This window comes from Somniosus microcephalus, chromosome 9 (genome assembly GCF_052327205.1).
Source record: "Somniosus microcephalus isolate GS21.2 chromosome 9, FLI_Smic_1.0, whole genome shotgun sequence".
NCBI classification, from domain to species: Eukaryota; Metazoa; Chordata; class Chondrichthyes; order Squaliformes; family Somniosidae; genus Somniosus; species Somniosus microcephalus.
Window position 1 is genome coordinate 173,804,865 of NC_140995.1, and position 21,900 is coordinate 173,826,764.

At 42.1% G+C, this 21,900-nt stretch overlaps 1 protein-coding gene across 6 annotated transcripts in view; it reads left to right on the forward strand.

The window, feature by feature from the left end:
* ahi1 (Abelson helper integration site 1) overlaps positions 1–21,900 on the forward strand; it is a 328,929-nt gene that overhangs the window by 22,177 nt on the left and 284,852 nt on the right. For all 6 annotated transcript variants that reach the window (XR_015079575.1, XM_085997550.1, XM_085997549.1 and 3 more), the window contains exon 2: positions 4,925–5,049. Coding sequence is in view for 5 of the 6 variants with exons in the window: in XM_085997550.1 (XP_085853676.1) it covers positions 4,925–5,049 (125 nt within the window). In the remaining variant the exon portion in view is untranslated. The remainder of the gene's footprint in view (positions 1–4,924; positions 5,050–21,900) is intronic.

Here is a 21,900-nt window from a genome sequence, read left to right on the forward strand (position 1 = left end):
CGTACACACCCGTAGAGGTTGCAAAATACGGCCCATAGCGTTGTGAAGTATTATAATATTTTGTCTTTGGCTGAAAAAAAAATACTTGGCAACTAAATATGGTTGATTTATTCATCTGTTTAGGAATTAGCATCCTTTTTGCCCATGGATACTGCTCTTGGCACAACTGAATTGTTGAAAAGCTTATTGAAAATACGGGCTTCCTCCAGTGAGGCTGTGTCCCTGGGCCACAGAGTGAGAAAAGTTTCTCTGATGCTGAGTGAGGCCAGGGATTGGTTCAGCAGCAAATAAACCCTCTGGTAAACTTTTCAGCAGCGACCTGAAACATTAATTCTGTTTCTCTTTCCACAGATGCTGCCTGACCTGCTGAGTATTTGCAGCATTTTCTGTTTTTATTTCAGATTTCCAGCATCCGCGGTATTTTGCTTTTGTATTAATGTTTTTAATGCACTTGCTCCCGCCATGCAAAAGCTTATGCACATTTTTTCATCAAAACCCCCCTTGTCTTTGTATAAAAGTAGATTTAAGTTTTTTTTTAGTTTCTATCAATGTGTGTCAGCTGTGGCTCAGTGGGTAGCACCCTCGTCTGAGTCAGAAGGTTGTGGGTTCAAGTCCTGCTCCAGAGACTTGAGCACATAAAGCTAGGCTGACACTCCAGTGCAGTGCTGAGGGAGTGCTGCACTGTTGGAGGTGCCGTCTTTCGAATGAGACGTTAAACCGAGGCTCTTTTGGTGGACGTAAAAGATCCCATGGCACTATTTCATAGAAGAGCAGGGGTTTATCCCTGGTGTCCTGGCCAATATTTATCCCTCAACCAACATAGAAACATAGAAGATAGGAGCAGGAGTAGGCCATTCGGCCCCTCAAGCCTGCTCCGTCATTCAATGAGATCATGGCTGATCATCCAAATTCAGTACCCTGTTCCTGCCTTCTCTCCATATCCCTTGATCCCTTTAGCCTTAAGAAATATATCTAACTCCTTCTTGAATATATTTAATGAATTGGCCTCAACTGCCTTCTGTGGTAGAGAATTCCACAGGTTCACCACTCTCTGGGTGAAGAAATTCCTCCTCATCTCTGTCCTAAATGGCTTACCCCTTATCCTTAGACTGTGACCCCTGGTTCTGGACTCCCCGACCATCGGGAACATCACTAAAAAAACAGATTATCTGGTCATTATCACATTGTTGTTTGTGGGAGCTTGCTGTGTGCAAATAGGCTGCTGCGTTTCCTATATTACAACAGTGACTACACTTCAGAAGTACTCGTCTGGTTTTGAATACCTCTTAATGTCTCTTTTACTTCTTTTGTTCTATCGTAGCCCTGCCTTCGATCTATTTTATTTCCTTTCCAGTTTGAAAAAGGGTTAGACCCGAAACGTCGCTCTAATTTCTCTCCACGGATGTTGCCTGACCGCCTGAGTTTTTCCAGCATTTTCTGTTGTTACTTCAGAAGTACTTCATTGGCTGTACAGCACTTTGGAACATCCGGTGGTAGTGAAAGGTGCTATATAAATGCAAGTCTTTCTTGTCTTTCTGGTGGACCAGTGACCATTGTCAGCTACTACCCCTGCTGCTACATGATTCTGTGACCAAAATATTAAGCCTGCTATTAAAAGGTCACTTTGTCAAAGTTTGTTAACTCTGACTTGTTGCTTTGCAATTATTTTATTTTGCAAGAGGATATAAATCGATTGACTTACAGGCTATTTTAAGCTTATTAGCAATCTGACATGGAATTACCCCAATTCTTCTCTATCCTGTCACATTGCTTCGACAACATTTTATAAATAAGGTATTCTTCGATCAGTGTAGCTTATTTTATAAGAAAGATTAATGCTTTTTCAATATATTTTGGCTATGTCCGAAATCTATTTGGGGGTTCAACATTGAAATTTAAGGAGCCAGAATGTATCTTCCTTTTAATATTTTTCTTTGCCTTATCTTTCATTTTTTGTATCATTACTCCTTTATTGTTTTTAAATTAGCGAGCCCATTTTTATTGATATTGCAAGATAGCAATATGTCTGTCTGTCTATTTTAGAAACAATTATGCCCAATTGAAATACTTTAAAAAAAAATCCCAACACAGGCTGTGGATAAAATCTTAAAATGCTAACAGCTAAGAAATTGTCTATTTGTCCTAACATATGCTAGTGTTTTTTCCTCTCAAGCCACCTACTCATGATAGGAATGATACAAAAGGGAAAGGGGCAGTGTAGATTCACTCAGATGTTGCCAGTGATGAGAGGTTATAGTTGAATCTTTTTTTTAAATCTGGGAGGAATTTTAACTACCAGTGGGTTTCCAGTCGGGGAAAATGCTTAGTTTCCCCGCACGTGACATTGAGGCCACGCCGATTTTAACCGCAGGCCCTCATGAACATACTGCTGATCCACCCACCCAGAATGGGTGGGAAGTGGGCAAGAAGCAGCTGTCGGCATCTGTAAGTAGGAGTCATAATAAGTTCGTGGTCTCGGGAGGATTGGATGGCTGTTTTTAATCACTCTTGTATACCCATTCTCTAACTTCTGGATGGTGAGAATCAATTTATTATATAGTTATTTTCCTTAATGCATATTACTCTCCTGCTGAGAGCAAGGTCTCGTTATTTCTCTGTAACTGGCTGTGAACTGATTCACTTAAGGAGGTGAACTTACTCGTTTAATTTTAGAAAAAAAATTAGTGTGAGTTTATAAAATGGAAATTCCTGTTTTCTATTTGCGTTAAAATTGTTGCTGGGGAAATTCCCCTCCCTCCTCCTCTCCGATGGGGATATGTTGTCTCCACTTGGTGCACCCCAATAGGTTACAGGCACACTTTGCATGTAAATGCATTAGTATGTAGTACTGCAATCTAACATGGCATCTTGTACAGCAACAAAGACCTTTGGGTATATTTTGCTCTGGCCGTTAACATGGCTGAAAACAAAATCAGAGCAAATATTAAACAAGGAAACCTGTTTATAGTTGCACTGACTTTTTCAACGAAAGCTACGCCCACTTGAAAGCATGTGATCGCATGACTAGAAGTACCAGAAAATATTACTGCTCGTTTGAAAAATGTATTGTGACACTATAGTATAAATGCCTTTACCAAAAAACCTTTAAAAGTGCAAAATATGTATATTCATCTAGTTTCAAATTACAAATGATTTATCGGAATCTCTGAATTCTTTAGTTTGGGGAAGGGAGGTGGTTGTCTAGACGTGGATGTATCACAGCAAGAATTTGAGTTGTCCAAGTGAACAGTTTATTCACTGCATTGTTGGTGTACAATAAGCAGATTCCTTCTCTTTTCCCCTGCCCCCCTTCTCCACCCCCCTCCCCATCCTCAAATAATCCATTTTAGTGCCTCACCTTGCTCCTTTCTTTCAATTGTTTTAGGTTGGCTGTCAGCTAAAGGTATTAAATGAGGATGTAGTAGATAAGGAAGCTCTCCAAGTACAGTCTTGATAAAAATGCCAGCAGGTACGGCATAGCCACAACTTTCTTGGTTTTGATAAAAGGAGAATACTGGAAATTTGAAATAAAAATTCTGGAAGTACATATTAGGTCAGTCAAAATCTGGGGGAGAAAACCCAGAAAATGCTGGAAACACTCCGCAGCTCAGTCAGCATCTGTGGGGAATAACAGATTTGTTTCAGATTCCCAGCATATTTTTGTTTACCTGAAAAAGAAGCTGGTTAATATTGAAGTGGGCTCCTTCATCGAAAAACAGTTTCTTTTTGTGAATCTTGCGCTCATCAAGCTGGAGGATATTAGTGCTGGGGAATAGAACACTTTCCATTTCAGCACACAGTATCGGTCTCGAAGCCTCCCAATTCACATACAGTACATTTACATGCAGAGTAAAGCTCCCTGTGCTCTGTGCTAACAACATTCTTTGGCCCAAGAAGAGCATGCTCTACTGCACTAATGTGACTTTTTTTATTTTGCACATCAACCATTCTGTGGCCTCTTAGGTGCTGATGTAGGTGAATTTTAGCTTTGAACCAAACTTGGTTGCTACTGTGCACACTTATTTTTAGTAGGACCCTGCCAGCCAACAAATAGAGGAGACTTTTACTCCCTTGGTCTAGGTTGGTTTCAAAAGATAAAAGGCTAGTGATTAATATACTGCATAATACAATATCCACACTCCTTCTCCTTCCAGATCAGTATGTCATTCCTTACCACTTGTTCACATTTTTTTGGTAAAACTACTAAGGTTTCTGAAAATGGATATGACTAGTTTTTCCATAATTGTTTGTTTCTTTTGTGAATGGAGATGGGCTACCACATAACTAAGACCAATGGAAGGTAGACAGAAAAGAAGGTAAGAGAATCAGACTAAAATTAAGCCGATGCAAGAGACAGTTACAAACATTGTGCAAAAATAAATAATTGCTAAACAAAAACTAAACCAAGGAGGAGAGAAGCCATATTAAAAATACTGACCAGTCAAACCATCACAACTTGCAGATATGCAGAGAACTCTGAATTTTTAAGGACTGTAAATGTTGTTTTTATTGAACCATATTCAATTAATCATATTTAGTTAATTTGAGTAATTATGTTATTGATTCTTCTAATAATATACCTGAATGACTAAACATGTTTTCAATTTGCTGGGTGAACAATGTGATTTTTATGACTTGGCTAAGATAGAAATATGTTTTTTCAGCGCATAATGAGCTTTCTTTCATTTTGAGTGATTATTTTTTAAAGAATTAAAAAATGTATGCTAAATATTCACTTAAATGATTGCAGAATTATTTTTGCTTGCTTCCTGATGTTTTTTGTTAGACATTGAAAACAAAACAATCTGCTTAATAGTCACATGAACCGCAGTGCATGTAAAACCCCAGTTTCTATCTCCTAAATTTGGGTGTGAATTGCTGCTTGGTTTACAGTCAGTTTTGACCATTGTAGCTTATGTTGTAGGGGAAAGTGAAGCCAAGGCAAAGACTAAGGCTCAGTTTGAAGAGGTGTTCAAAAGCTATTCTGGATTGGCTGTTGAGAAAAAGAAATCAAAGAAGAAAAAGACACCTTCCCCAGACAGTATTGTGGTGAGTATAGATTATGAGCTACAGTGTGTCATTCTTTAACTCTGCTTGTTTGCAGCTATCCTCCGCTGTTCATCCAAAAAATTATTAAAGTTACTTGTAAGGTACAGCAAGTTATAAAACATTTATCCTTCTAAATGGAGCTGCTGTATTTGTCCTATTTTGAATGTTGTTTGCTAAAGTGTAAAGTTTGAGTTTACTCTCATCCTCTCCGTAGCCTCCGCAGATCAATAAAAGAAATAGAATGTTGGAGCTTCTATTAGAATATAGTAGAGATTACTTGAAGGATGAGGCTGAATACTGATTCGTATTGGAAATAGTGTAAAGTGATAGCTGTAATTGGGAGCTCAGCATTATGAGGTAAAAGAAAATCTTCGTATTTTTTGTTCTATATTATGAAATTATTACTGCAAGGTAAGGCCAGTGTTAGTCTTGTCCTGGCACATTCATTTAATTGTGGTTGAAGCAACTAACATTGCATCAGAATTGCTGAACTGATAATTTCTGGCATTGGCATTTAAAATATTTTTTGAATTGCTCCAAAAAACATCATCCTTTAATTTATGGTGTTTTTAAACTAACCATTGTCAACGAATCTTCTGCAAAAAAAACCATGTTGAATTTTCAGAAGCAAAAGTATAATTAAACATAAAATGAGAAATGACAAAGCTTAAGAGGGTAATGGGAATAGAATTCTCTCAAAATTTAAATGGGCACTACATTTCTGAACGTAGATGTGTACTACTCTTATTTTAGTGTGTTCACTTCTGAAAATTCACTTGTTACTTTCTTTAACTTATCTTAAATTCACTTTTTTTTACTTGAAAGCTTTCTGTACAAATTAAGAATAATGGCCCAGAATGTGCTGGAGTGACGCATCTCGCGGCATTCCCTGTGAGTTGATTTATTTTTTTGAACCTCACCCTTCAGCTCAAATACTTTTGCACCTCAAATTGCTGGAAGTGCAAGTTGATAAAGGCACAGTGAGATCAAAGGCACTGGGACCTTGGTGAACGATGGGACCAACAGTCTATCTACTTAACCAATGAAATTTAAGGAAAGAGAAAGAAACGGGAATGACTGAGGAAGAAATAGGCTGAATTAGATGCAAAAAGAGAAATAAAGAGAGGGATAATACTGGGTATTATGTAATGAGAAAGGATTAATTAGCAATCTTGTTGTGCGAGGCCCCTTGGGGAGGAGTGATCATAATATGACAGAATTCTTCATTAAGATGGAGAGTGAAGTATTTGACTCAGATTAGGGTCCTGAATTTAAATAAAGAAAACTACGATGGTATAAGGCGCGAGTTGGCTAGGATGGATTGGGGAACGTTACTTAAAAGGTTGACGGTGGATAGGCAATGGCAAACATTTAAAGATCACATGGATGAACTACAGAATTTGTTCATCCCTGTTTGGCATAAAAATAAAACAAAAAAGGTAACTCAACCGTGGCTAACAAGGGAAATTAGGGATAGCATAAGATCCAAGGAGAGGACATATAAATTGGCCAGAAAAAGCAGCAAACCTGAGGATTGGGAGCAGTTTAGGATTCAGCAAAGGAGGACAAAGGGATTAATTAAGAGGGGGAAAATAGAATATGAGAATAAGCTTGCAGGGAACATAAAAACTGACCGTAAAAGCTTCTATAGATATATGAAGAGAAAAAGATTGGTGAAGTCAAGCGTAGGTCCCTTGCAGACAGAATCAGGGGAATTTATAATGGGGAACAAAGAAATGGCGGACCAATTAAATACATACTTTGGTTCTGTCTTCACAAAGGAGGACACAAATAACCTCCCAGAGATGTCGGGGAACATAGGGTCTAATGAGAGGGAGGAATTGAATGAAATCAGTATTTGTAGGGAAATTAACGGGATTGAAGGTTGATAAACCCCCAGGGCCTGATAATCTACATCCTAGGGTACTTAAGGAAGTGGCCCTAGAAATAGTAGATGCATTGCTGGTCATGTTCCAAAAATCTATAGGCTCTGGAACAGTTCCCATGGATTGGAGGGTAGCTAATGTAACCCCACTATTCAAAAGTGGTGGTAGAGAGAAAACGGGGAATTATAGACCGGTAAGCCTGACATCGGTAGTGGGGAAAATGCTAGAGTCCATTATAAAAGATGTAATAGCAGAGCACTTGGAAAACAGTGACAGGATCGGATAAAGCCAACATGGATTTACAAAAGGTAAATCATGCTTGACTAATCTACTGGAATTTTTTGAGCATGTAACTGGCAGAATAGATAAGGGAGAACCAGTGGATGTGGTGTATTTGGACTTTCAGAAGGCTTTCGATAAGGTCCCGCATAAGAGATTAGCGTGCAAAGTTAAGGCACATGGGATTGGGGGTAAGGTACTGACTTGGATAGAGAACTGGTTGGCAGACAGGAAGCAAAGAGTTGGAATAAATAGGTCTTTTTCCAAGTGGCAGACAGTGACTAGTGGGGTACCGCAGGGATCGGTGCTAGGACCCCAGCTATTCACAATATATATTAATGATCTAGACAAGGGAACTAAATGTAATATCTCCAAGTTTGCAGACGACACAAAGCTGGGTGGGTGTGTGTGCTGTGCGGAGGATGCAGAGAAGCTCCAGTATGATTTGGACAGGTCGGGTGATTGGGCAGATGCATGACAGATGCAGTATAATGTGGATAAATGTGAGGTTATCCACTTTGGTGGCAAAAACAGGAAGACAGATTATTATCTAAATGGCAATAGACTAGGAGAAGGGGAAGTGCAACGAGACCTGGGTGTCCTTGTGCACCAGTTGCTGAAGGCAAGCATGCAGGTACAGCAGGCGGTTAAGAAGGCATCTGGTATGTTGGCCTTCATAGTGAGAGGATTCGAGTACAGGAGCAAGGATGTCTTGCTGCAGTTGTACAGGGCCTTGGTGAGACCACACCTTGAGTATTGTGTGCAGTTTTGGTTGCCTTATCTGAGGAAGGATGTTCTTGCCATGGAGGGAGTGCAGCGAAGATTCACCAGACTGATAACTGGGATGGCAGGAATGACATATGAAGAGAGATTGGGTCGATTAGGCTTATATTCGCTAGAGTTTAGAAGAATGAGAGGGGATCTCATTGAAACTTATAAAATTCTAACAGGACTAGACAGACTAGATGCAGGAAGGATGTTCCCGATGGCGGGGGAGTCCAGAACCAGGGGTCACAGTCTAAGGATAAGGGATAAGCCATTTAGGACTGAGAGGAGGAGGAATTTCTTCACCCAGAGAGTGGTGAACCTGTGGAATTCTCTACCACAGAAGGCAGTTGAGGCCAATTCATTAAATATATTCAAGAAGGAGTTAGATATATTTCTTAAGGCTAAAGAGATCAAGGGATATGGGGAGAAAGCAGGGACAGGGTACTGAATTTGGATGATCAGCCATGATCTCATTAAAAGGCGGAACAGGCTTGAGGGGCCGAATGGCCTACTCCTGCTCCTATCTTCTATGTTTCTATGAAAGAAAGATTGGATTAAGAGACAGAAAGGAAAAGTAAGACATTAAAAAAAATGTTAAATTTTAAAAACCTCTAGGAACAATTTAGTACCTGCAGGAATGAGACTCGACAGCTTCAATTGTTCCCTTTCTGGGCCTTCGAGGTTGAGTGGCATTGCAGGAACATAAATCTCATAATTAATAGGTGTTGTTAAATACCAGCTCTAACTTCCTGCGGCGAGTTTTAATTCATGGTTATAGCGCAAATCCAGCAATTTCTTGAAACTCATGGCGACTGACGTGAGATCCGTTTTTGTGAGGTTAACGGCAGTGCGGCGCAAATCGTCCAGCAATTTGTGGCGATTCGCAACTCACGGCGTATCTCTTCCTCAACACAAATTGCTAGGTTGTTTACGCATTAATAACAATGAGTGCTGTGGACTCGCTGTTATTTTCCCAGCAAATTCTGGACCAATATTGTCTTTTTTTTTCCAGATATTGGTCTAAGAGCAGCTATTCTGGTCTTATTTGATTAATTGGCATAACAGTAATTTCCCTAAATTGAGTTGGTGTACTGATGTTGTTAGAGTAATAGTGTGTTTTATACAGAGTAGCTCACAGACCTTGACTGTACTCCAAGGTAGCAATAACGTGGAGTGGTTAAGATGATATAATAAACTGAGAGCGCTATAGTCAAGTGGTTTATCAATTCACATTGGAACATATTGCTATTAATGGCCCTGAAATCACGGTCGCGTTGCTAAGAGTACGCCGCCGACATCCGAAAGAAATCCACACTTGCCTCGTGCGAACCTCCCTTCGAGAACTTGCTTTCAAACGCTGCAGAGTTGTGCACATTGTAGTGCTCCACGGAGCCTAGGAGCGCACCGTTGTGCGTATGCGAACCTGGGATCACGTGGGGCAGTGCTCCTTTCACTTCCTAACTCTTAGCCGATCAGGAAGCAAAGGAGAATGCTGATTTGTATATGATTTATAGAAGACAAGGCAGTATCAAGCATTCATTAAAAAGCACAGACCTGAGCTTCATGGAGCTACAAACTATGAGCTGACAGGAGTATATCACATTTACACTGACAGTATCGGCTGCAGTAAACTGCATAAGCTTGGCAGCAAATGAAACCTTCAAAACAACAAATAATGGGGCAATATAATAGCAAAATACTGTGGATGCTGGAAATCTGAAATAACAACAGAAAATGCTGGAAATACTCAGCAGGCCAGGCAGCATCTGTGAAGAGAGAAACAGTTAACGTTTCAGGTCTGGGACCCTTCATCAGAACTGGAAAAAGCTGGAGATGTAACCGATATTAAGCAGGTGCAGCGAGGGGGGGGGGGGCGGGGTTAGGAGGGGAGGAAGAAATTGAAAGAACATCCTGTACTTTTGTTAGAGGCAGGAAAGATAAAATGTTGCAAATGGGAGTGGCAAAAATCATACTGCATGAAAAATGGGGGCAGGGATAATTATCTGAAATTGTTGAACCCGATGTTGAGTCTGACAGGCTGTAAAGTGCCTAATCGAAAGATGAGGTGCTGTTCCTCGAGCTTACGGTGAGCTTCATTGGAACAATGTAATAGGCCGAGGACAGAGAGATCAGAGCGGGATAATGGGGCAATATTTATTTTAACATTCTGACAATCTTTAAAGTTGTGTGAGCCAAAGCATTTATCTTTGTGCTGGGAACCTGACAGTTGATTTACTTAATACTCCCGAAGTGAAACTCTGAGTAAACTCAAGGGAATACCAGGGACCGTTCTTTGTCTCTCCTTTATACATAGCATAGTGGTTATGTTACTGGACTAGTAACCCAGAGGCCTGGACTATTGATCCGGAGACAAGAGTTCAAATCTCACCACGGCAAGCTGGGGAATTTAAATTCAGTTAATTAACTAACTCTGGAATAAAAAGCTAGTATCAGTAATGGTGACCATGAAACTATTGGATTGTCGTAAAAACCCATCTGGTTCATTAAGTCCTATAGGGAAGGAAATCTGTCGTCCTTAACTGGTCTGGCCTATATGTGACTCCAGACACACAGCAGTGTGGTTGACTCTTAACTGCCCTCTGAAATGGCCTAGCAAGTCACTCAGTTGTGCACAACCACTACGAAAAACAATAAGAATAAAACCGGACGGATCACCCGGCGTCGACCTCGGACATGACAGTGGCACACCCAGCCCAGTCGACCCTGCAAAGTCCTCCTCACTAATATCTGTGTCAGAATTGGGAGAGCTGTCCCACAGTCAAGCAACAGCCTGACCTTTCAGCCAATGTCCCAGATTCCTTCATCAGGACAGATCCACCAGGGGTGGTGACACAGTGGGTAGACGTACTGAGTGGATGATCCATATCGGCCTCCTCCTGAGGTCCCCACTATCACAGAAGCCAGTCTTCAGCCAATTTGATTCAATCCATGTGATCTGAAGAAACGGCTGAGTGCACTGGATACAGCAAAGGCTATGGGTCCTGACAACATCCCGGCTGTCGTGCTGAAGACTTGTGCTCCAGAACTAGCATGCCACCAGCCAAGCAGTTCCAGTACAGCTACAATGCTGGCATCTACCCGACAATGTGGAAAACTGCCCAAGTATGCCTTGTCCACAAAAAGCAGGACAAATCCAATCCGGCCAATTACCGCCCCATCAGTCTACTCTCAAACATCAGCAAAGTGATGGAAGGTGTCGTTGACAGTGCTATCAAGCGGCACTTACTCGCCAATAACCTACTCACCGATGCTCCCTTTGGGTTCTGCCAGGACCGCTCGGCTCCAGACCTCATTACAGCCTTGGTCCAAACATGGAGAAAAGAGGTAAGGTGAGAGTGACTGCCCTTGACATCAAGGCAGCCTTTGATCAAGGGATCCTAGTAAAATTGAAGTCAATGGGAATTGGGGAAATCTCTCCTGGCTGGAGTCATACCTAGCACAAAGGAAGATGGTTGTGATTGTTGGAGGTCAATCATCTCAACCCCAGGACATCGCTGCAGGAGTTCCTCAGGACAGTATCCTAGGCCCAACCATCTTCAGCTGCTTCATCAATGACCTTCCCTCCAACATAAGGTCAGAAATGGGGATGTTCGCTGATGACTGCACAGTGTTCAGTGCCATTCACAACTCCTCAGATCATGAAGCAGTCCATGCCCACATGTAGCAAGACCTGGATGATATTCAGACTTGGGCTGAGAAGTGGCAAATAAGATTTGCGCCACATAAGTGCCAGCCAATGACTACCTCCAACAACCACCGCCCCTTGACATTCAACCATCGCCGAATCCATCAACATCCTGGGGGTCACCATTGACCAGAAACTTAACTGGACCAGCTACATAAATACTGTGACTACAAGAGCAGGTCAGAGGCTGGGTATTCTGCGGCGAGTGTCTCACCACCTGACTCCCCAAAGCCTTTCCACCATCTACAAGGCACAAGTCAGAAGTGTGATGGAATACTCTCCACTTGCCTGGATGAGTGCAGATCCAACAACACTCAAGAAGCTTGACACCATCGAGGACAAAGCAGCCCGCTTGATTGGCACCCCATCCACCACCATAAACATTCACTCCCTGCACCACCGGCACACTGCAGCAATTCGCCAAGGCTTCTTCGGCAGCACCTCCCAAACCTGCGACCTCTACCACCTAGAAGGACAAGGGTAGCAGGCGCATAGCAACACCATCACCTGCAAGTTCCCCTCCAAGTTACACACCATCCTGACTTGGAAATATATCGCTGTCCCTTCATCGTTGCTGGGTTAAAATCCTGGAACTCCCGCCCTAACAGCACTGTCGGAGTACCTTCACCACAAGGACTGCAGCAGTTCAAGAAGGCAGCTCACCACCACCTTCTCGAGGGCAATTAGGGATGGGCAATACATGCTGGCCGATGCCCACATCCCACGAACGAATGAAAAAAATACGTGACTCCGAAGTGGAATCTAATCCTAAAAGGCTGCCATTATAATAAATTCTGTAACTGCAATCTTCTCATGGTAACAATCTGTCATTTTAAATCTCTCATTAGGACAAAGTACATTTATTCAAAATTCACAAATGTCAATTGTTACAAACCTCTTCACACATAGGGCAGCACGGTGGCATAGTGGTTAGCACTGTTGCCTCACAGCGCCAGGGACCCGGGTTCGAATCCGGCCTCGGGTGACTGTGTGGAGTTTGCACATTCTCCCTGTGTTTGCGTGGGTTTGCTCCGGTTTCCTCCCACAGTCCAAAGATGTGCGGGTTAGGTTGATTGGCTATGATAAATTGACCCTTAGTGTTAGGGGGATTAAATACGTGGGGTTACGGGGATAGGGTGGGATATGTGTTGGTGTAGGGGTTACGGGGATCGGGTGGGATATGTGTTGGTGCAGGCTCGAAGGGCCGAAATGGCCTCTATCTGCACTGTGGGATTTCTGTGATTCTGTGATTGGCAATACAAGTTTCTCATTAGTTTACACTCTGATTATTAACTTTTCATTAGAAAAAAAGTTACAAACTACTAATTTAGAAATTCTGTTTTTGATTCCAATGTCTAAATCATTAATATAAATCGTGAACAACAGTGGTCCCAGCACTGATCTTTGTGGGGCCCCACTTTCCACCTTCTGCCTCTCTGAGTAGCTACCCTTTACCCCTACTCTCTGCTTTCTGTCTTGAAGCCAGCTAGCTATCCATTCTGCTACTTGTCCCCTGACTCCACATGCTCTGACCTTTATTCATTAGTCTATTATGTGACACCTTATCGAAGGCCTTTTGAAAATCTAGATAACTTACATCTACTTTATTACCTTTGTGTACTCTCTCTGTTACCTCTTCCAAGAATTCAATGAGGTTGGTCAAGCAAGACTTTCCCTTTTGAAATACATGCTGAGTATTCATTGTTATATTTTTGGCATCTAGTAGATGTTTTTCTATTTTCTCCTTTAGTAGGGATTCCATTATTTTTTTCTACCACCGATGTTGAGCTGACTGGTCTATAGTTCCCTAGACATGTTCTGTCTCCCTTCTTAAATATAGGTATTATGTTAGCTATCCGCCAGTCCTCTGGCACTACACCTTTTTCTAATGTATTATTAAATATGCGTAGTAATGCCTCTGCTATCTCTTCGCTAGATTCTTTCAAATATGCGGATATAATCCGTCCAGACCAGGGGTCTAATCATCTTTGAGTTTGATTAGTTTATTTAATATTTCTCCTTTTTATTTCAAATGCAGTTATCTCATTACTAATCTCCTCTTCTGATGTCTGGTCCACCCAATCTGTCTCCCTGGTAAATACTGAAGCAAAGTAATTATTTAATATTTCTGTCATTTCGCCATCGCTGCCTGTGATTTTATCCTGTCTATACCTTAGTGGCCCTATTCCCATCCCGACTTTCCTTATTTTATTTAGGTGCCTGTAGAATATTTAACTGTTTTGCTTTATGTTCCTTGATAATTTAATTTCATAGTTCCTCTTTGCCTTCCTATTTTTTTTTGCTTCTCTCCTAATATACTCACCCTCGTCATGCTCTCCCCTGCTATCCATGTACTTAGTGTATGCCTCTTTTCTTACCCTCAATTCTTCTGTCTTTATTCATCCACGGTGTCTCATTTGTTCTTGTTTTTTAGCGGAATATATTTTTCCTGGACTCTGTTGAACATCGTTTTAAATGTTTCCCATTGCTGTTCTACATCATTGTTTGCAAATATTGTTGTCCATTTTATTTTCCCCAAGTTCTATTCTCAGCCCCTCAATCGGCTTTTCTCCCATCTATTACCCTGGTCTTTGTTATACTTATTTCCTTCTCAATTATTATGGTCACTATTGCCTAGATGTTCCCCTACTTTTATTTCACTTATCTGCTGTGGTTCATTCCCCATTACTAGATCCTGTAGTGAATCCTCCCTTGTCGGGCTTCTTACATACTGGGTTAGAAAGTACTGCACACATTGTAGGAACTCCATTCCCTTATCTCGTTTACCTACCTCTTCTGGCCAATTAATTTCGGGGTAGTTGAAATCGCCCATGATTATTAGTCTTTTTTTACTCATTTCCCTAATTTGTTTGCATATTTCTTCCTCTACCTCCCTTCCACTGTTACGTGGTCTGTAGACTGCCCCAATTAATGTGATTGTTCCTTTATTGTCTTTTATCTCTATCCATATGGATTCTATTTCTGTCTTACTGCTAGCTGTGTCACATTTTTCTACTTACATTGTTATCTCTAATAAGTACAGCTACTCCACCTCCCCCTCCCCCCCCCTCTACCTTTTCTAAATATGTTATACCCTGCAATGTTTAATTCCTAGTCCTGATTTTTCTGTAGCCATGTCTCAGTAATTACTACTATATCTGGTTCCTCACAACGTATTATTGCCTCCAATTCATGTTTTATTATGGCCACTGTGCATTACTGTACAGACAGTTTAACTAACTTTTAAGAGTAGTTCCTCTTTTTAACCATCTTTTTACACTCCTGTTCTGTAACTCATTGTTCCCTGGCCATTTATGTCCTCCCTTAGTTTAGTCTATCGTACGCTCTCCTCTCCTTTCCTGTTTCGTTTATATTTAGGCTAGTTTCATTTCTTGTAGATCCCCCCCCCCACCCTGCTAGTTTAAAACCTTTGCCACCTCTCTATTTACCCATTCTGCTGGACACTGGTCCCATTCCAGTTCATGTGGAGCCCATCCCACTGGTACAGCTCCTTCCTGTCCCTGTACTGGTGCCAGAGATTATTGCCCTCGAGGTCCTGCTTTTTAATTTCGCTCCCAACTCCTGATGCTCCTCAACAGGACCTCCTCCCTGTTCTTGCCTGTCGTTTGTTCCGACATGGACCAGAACAACTGGATTTCCCCCCGCCCTTTCCAAATTCCTCTGCAGCCACCTCGAGATATCCCTTACCCTTCAGGACTGTTGTTTGTGGCTGCAGAGGATACTATCCTCCTAATTATAGAATCCCCTATCACTACCATATTTCTATTTTTTTTTATTCGTTCATGGGACCTGGGCGTCGCTGGCAAGGCCAGCATTTATTGCCTATCCCTAGTTGCCCTCGAGAAGGTGGTGGTGAGCCGCCGCCTTGAACCGCTGCAGTCCGTGCGGTGAAGGTACTCCCACAGTGCTGTTAGGGAGGGAGTTCCAGGATTTTGACCCAGCGACGATGAAGGACCCGCGATATACTTCCAAGTCAGGATGGTGTGTGACTTGGAGGGGAACTTGGAGGTGGTGGTGTTCCCATGCGCCTGCTGCCCTTGTCCTAGGTGGAAGAGGTCGTGTTTTGGGAGGTGCTGCCGAAGAAGCCTTGGCGAGTTGCTGCAGTGCATCTGCTCTTTTCCCCAGCCCCCTGGCAGCCTTCTGAGCCACGGAGCCTTGGTCTGCATTGTGGCTGTCCTCCCCACAGCCTTACTCCTTATCCTCACAGGTAGCGAGTATATTGTACCTGTTGGACAGGACCAGTGTTTGCAGGACCTCCTTCTCAACCTCCTAAGTCCCTACTACCTTGCTCCCTGACAGTCGCACCCTCCCCTTCCTGAGCCTGTGCTTTCCTCTGGGGTGTGACTATTCCAGATAAGAGTATCCAGAAGGTCCTCCCCTCCCTGATGTTTCGGAGTATCTCTAACTCGCACTCCAGCTCAGTGACTTTGACTCATCTCCAACTTCCTGCAGATGTGAAAATCCGGGACAGTCTCGCTGTCCACGAACTCTCACATACCGCAGTCCCAACACATAGCCTGCCTGCCATCTCTAGTCTTTTCTATTTGTTTATTGATGGCCTGAATTAAAATTAGGTGGATTGCTTTTGTTAAAAAAAGCAAATTACTTTTTTTACTTGCCCTTAGAGCTCCTCCTCCTTGCTCGCCCTGACGTCACTTGGTTTTCATGGGCTCCTCCACTCCATTGACACTGATGTCACTTTTGCAAATTTACTCTGAGTTTGTTTTCCCCTCTCTGCTGCTGCTCTGCTGCGCTACTGTTTAAATGCTTAAGGCCTCTTCTGTGGTGCGCCGCGCTCTCCCGACGCTCAAAGGAGCAAACAAAGGATAGCTTATTGATAGAGAGATTACACCCTACATAGCTTCCGGCTGGCAGAGAGAAAGGGAGGATATTTCTTTCTTGTCTCTCAAAAATGATTATTTTTTTCTCTGCAGTTATTTTTGTCAACTAGTTTAAAATCAAAAAATCTGTGCCTGACAACTAGGCAGAAGGGTTCACGTTTACATCAAACATTTTGTCTGAATTCTGTTGCAAGAGACATGAGATTTGTCAATTTGCCTTTAATCGTTTTGCAAAGAGGTAAAGTACTATCCATAGTATGTAGAAGGAAACAAATGAGGTGAATTATTTTTATTACTAATAAGATTGACAGAACATAAATTTCCTTTGAACGTGTGTTTTTAAGTAATCTTGACTCAAAAAGTAAAACTACATTAAAGTGCTTTTCAAATATTCGCCACTTTCAACTGTTCTTTTAGCGTGTGTGTGTCTCATCTTCCTTTTGAACCAATTTGGATGCGTACCCTTTGCTCAATCTCCTCATTTTTGATAATGAGCCATCTGTACCATCTCTCTGCACAAAATTACCACTTGTGTCAAATTATGGGAACCCTTGTAAACCAGTGGCTACTGGAAACTAGTTACTGGTTTTTTATCCTGTTCAAATCATGTCAACAGACAAAATAATGGTATTTTACCACCAAGTTCCCTTTCCTGATCACCACTTCTGTTACACTGCACTGAAACTTTTTTCTATATGTATCAGCAAACTTTTACACTCACCCATCGATCCCTTTGGTATGACCCACATAAACCTCAAGGAAATTCAAGGATTCAAATTTTACCAAACTACAGTATCTTCTGTTCTGTTGCAGATTTATGCTCTTTTGGTTTACTTCATTTTATGGGAATAAGAATACAGTATATTATCGGTGCCTTCAACTATTTTGACCTCTGGCATCAGAAAAGGAAAGTGAAGCAGCACAATTTTTTTATTATTGAAGTGTTCTACATCATAATATCTCCAAATTTGCAGACGACACAAAGCTGGGTGGGCGTGTGTGCTGTGAGGAGGATGCCAAGAAACTCCAGGATGATTTGGACAGGTTGGGTGATTGGGCAGAAGCATGGCAGATGCAATATAACGTGGATAAATGTGAGGTTATCCACTTTGGTGGCAAAAACAGGAAGGCAGATTATTATCTGAATGGCAATAGATTGGGAGAAGGGGAAGTGCAACGAGACCTGGGTGTCCTTGTGCACCAGTCGCTGAAGGTAAGCATGCAGGTGCAGCAGGCGGTTAAGAAGGCAAATGGTATGTTGGCCTTCGTAGCGAGAGGGTTTGAGTACAGGAACAAGGATGTCTTGCTGCAGTTGTACAGGGCCTTGGTGAGACTACATCTTGAGTATTGTGTGCAGTTTTGGTCACCTTATCTGAGGAAGGATGTTCTTGCCATGGAGGGAGTGCAGCGAAGATTCATCAGGCTGATACCTGGGATGGCAGGAATGACGTATGAGGAGAGATTGGGTCGATTGGGCTTGTACTCGCTGGAGTTTAGAAGAATGAGAGGGGGTCTCATTGAAACTTATAAAATTCTGACAGGACTGGACAGACTAGATGCAGGAAGGATGTTCCTGATGGTCAGGGAATCCAGAACTAGGGGTCACAGTCTAAGGATAAGGGGTAGGCCATTTAGGACAGAAATGAGGAGGAATTTCTTCACCCAGAGAGTGGTGAACCTGTGGAATTCTCTACCTCAGAAGGCAGTAGAGGCCAATTCATTAAATATATTCAAGAAGGAGTTGGATATATTTCTTAAGGCTAAAGGGATCAAGGGGTATGGGGAGAAAGCAGGGACCGGGTACTGAATTTGGATGACCAGCCATGATCGCATTGAATGGCGGAGCAGGCTCGAGGGGCTGAATGGCCTACTCCTGCTCCTATCTTCTATGTTTCTATGTATATACATTAGTCTGCCATTGTACCAATACAACGAAGGTTCACTAGATTGATCCCTGGAATGAGAAGGTTATTTTATGAGGAGAGATTGAGTAGATTGGGCCTATACTCTCTGGAGTTTAGAAGAATGAGAGGTGATCTCTTGGAAACATATAAGATTCTGAGGGGGGTTGACAGGGTAGATGCTGAGAGGTCCAATGGACTACTTGGCACTTGTAAAATGTGGAATTACACTCAGTATGAACCTGGATTAAACCTCGCTTCAAGTACTGTGCACAATTCTGGTCTCCATATTACAAAAAGGATATAGAGACACTGGAGAAGGTGCAAAAAAGATTTACAAGGATGATACCCGAACCGAGAGGTTATAACTATCAGGAAAGACTGAATGGGCTGGGGCTCTTTTCTCTAGAAAAGAGAAGGCTGATGGGTGACTTAATAGAGGTCTTTAAAATTATGAAGGAGTTTGAGAGAGTAGACATCGAGAAGATATTTCCACTTGTAGGGATTAGAATGTTGAACTTGCTACCACATGGAGTAGTTGAGACGAATAGCGCAGATGCATTTAATGGAAAGCTAGATGAGTACACGAGGGAGTAAGGAATAGATGGATATGCTGATGGGGTTAGATCCAGTTAGAGTGGGAGGAGGCTCATGTGGAGCATAAACACCGGCATAGACCAATTGGGCTGAATCGCTTGTTTCTGTGCTGCAATTCTATGTAAGTACCACTGAGCGGCTGCAAGACATTCTGAAGGGGGAGGGTGAACAGCCAGGTCGTGGTCCATATCGGTACCAACGACATAGGTAGAAAGAGGGATGAGGTCCTGCAAGCAGAATATAGGGAGCTAGGAAATAAATTAAAAGGCAGGACCTCAAAGGTAGTACAGGAAACTTTGGTTTATCCGGAGGTCGTATGTCCGGAAACCTCAATCTACTGGCAGAAATCAGGAGCCGTTTTGTTAGGTTTTTTTTCTTCTCGTGGCTTTTTTTTTCAACAGTCAGGCTCTGCAAAGTCTCTCTGTAGCTGTTGCTAAGCTACAGAGATGCTTCTAAGGTACGGGCCGACTGTTTAGAAGCTGTTGCTAAGCAACAGTGTTTGTTGTCAGATACGGAGATGAAAACCTCCGTATGCTTCAACATTAATGCTGGTATGTCCGGCAGTTTTGATCGGCAACAGCTCGGTCCCGTCGATGCCGGATATAACAAAGTCTCCTGTAATCCCAGGATTACTCCCAGTGCCACGTGCTAGCGAGAGCAGAAATAGGAGAATAGACCAGATGAATGCGTGGCTGGTGAGATTGTGTAGGAGGAAGGGATTTAAATTCCTGAGGCATTGGGACCGATTCTGGGGAAGGTGGGACCTGTACAAGCTGGACGGATTACACCTTGGCAGAACCGGGACCAATATCCTCGCAGGGGGGTTTGCTAGTGCTGTTGGGAAGGATTTTAACTAGTTTGTCAGGGTGCTGGGAACCTAAGTGTGGACCCATAAAGGAGAGAAACAAAGCTGGACTTGCAAGTTAGAAAAGTAGTCAGCAAAACTAGTAGGGAGCAGAAACAAAGGCCAACAGTAAAGAGGGTCAAACTGCAGAAAAATATTAAACGGACAAAGTTGAAGGCACTTTATCTAAATGCACGTAGCATTCGCAACAAGGTGAATGAATTAATGGCCCAAATAGAAGTAAATGGGTATGATGTAATTGCCATTACAGAGACATGGTTGCAGGGTAACCAAAGCTGGGAACTGAATGTACCAGGGTACTCAACATTTAGGAAGGACAGACAAAAAGGAAAAGGAGGTGGCGTAGCGCTGTTAATAAGGGATGAGATCGGTACGGTAGAGATAAAAGATCTTGGCTCGGCAGATCGCGATGTAGAACTGGAATCAGTTTGGGTGGAGCTAAGAAACAGCAAAGGGCGGAAAACATTGGTGGGAGTTGTGTATAGGCCACCAAACAGCAGTGGTAATGTAGGGCACAGTATCATTAAAGAAATTAGAAGTGCATGTAACAAGGGCAATACGGTAATCATGGGGGACTTTAATCTACATATTGACTGGGCAAATCAAATTACCACTAATGGTGTGGAGGACGAATTCTTGGAATGCATGCGAGATGGTTTCCTGGATCAGTATGTGGAGGAACCAACCAGGGAACAGGCTATTCTGGATCTGGTACTGTGTAATGAGAAAGGGCTAATCAATAATCTTGTGGTAAAGGGGCCTTTAGGGGCAAGTGACCATAATATGATTGAATTTTATATTAAGTTTGAGAGTGATGTAGTCCAATCTGAAACTAAGGTCTTCAATCTAAACAGAGGAAACTACAAGGGTATGAGGGACAAGTTGGCCATGGTAGATTGGGAGACTACACTAAAAGATATGAAGGTGGACATACAAGGAAATAATGCAGAATTTGCAATAAACATATATTCCTCCTAGGGCATAAAAACCCAAAAGGAAAAGTGATCCAACCATGGCTAACAAAAGAAATTAAAGCTAGTATTAAGTCAAAGGAGGAAGCTTATAAAGTTGCCAGAAAAAGCGGTCAGCCTGAGGATTGGGATCATTTTAGAAATCACCAAAGGGGGACCAAGAAATTGATAAAGAAAGGGAAAATGGAATATGAGCACAAACTAGCAAAAAATTTAAAAACTGATTGTAAAAGCTTCTATAGGTATGTGAAAAGGAAAAGACTGGCGAAGGTAAATGTAGGTCCTTTACAGTCAGAGACGGGAGAATTTATAATGGGGAATGAGGAAATGGCAGAGAAATTAAATAAATACTTTGTTTCTGTCTTCATGGAGGAAGACACAAAAAACCTCCCAGAAATACGAGAAAACCAAGGGTGTGGCGAGAATGAGGAACTTTAAGAAATTATTAGTAAAAAAACAGTACTAGCAAAATTAATGGGACTAAAAGTCGATAAATTCCAAGGACCGGATGGCCTACATCCTAGGGTTTTGAAAGAAGTGGCCATTGAGATAGTGGTCGCATTGGTTGTCATCTTCCAAAATTCTATAGATTCTGGAACAGTTCCTGCACATTTAGAGGATAGCAAATTTAACCCCGCTATTTAAGAAAGGAGGGAGAGAGAAAATGGGGAACTACAGACCTGTTAGTCTCACATCAGTAGTTGGGGAAAATGCTGGAATCTATTATAAAGGATGCAATAACTGGGTACTTAGAAACTAATAGTAAGATTGGGCAGAGTCAACATGGATTTATGAAAGGGAAATCCTGTTTGACAAACCTATTGGAGTTCTTTGAGGATGTAACTAGTGGAATAGACAAAGGGGAACCGGTAGATGTGGTGTATCTGGATTTTCAGAAGGCCTTCGATAAGGTCTCACACAAGAGGTTGATGAACAAAATTAGGGCACATGGAATTGGCGGTAATATACTAGCATGGATTGAGAATTGGTTAACGGACAGAAAACAAAAAGTAGGG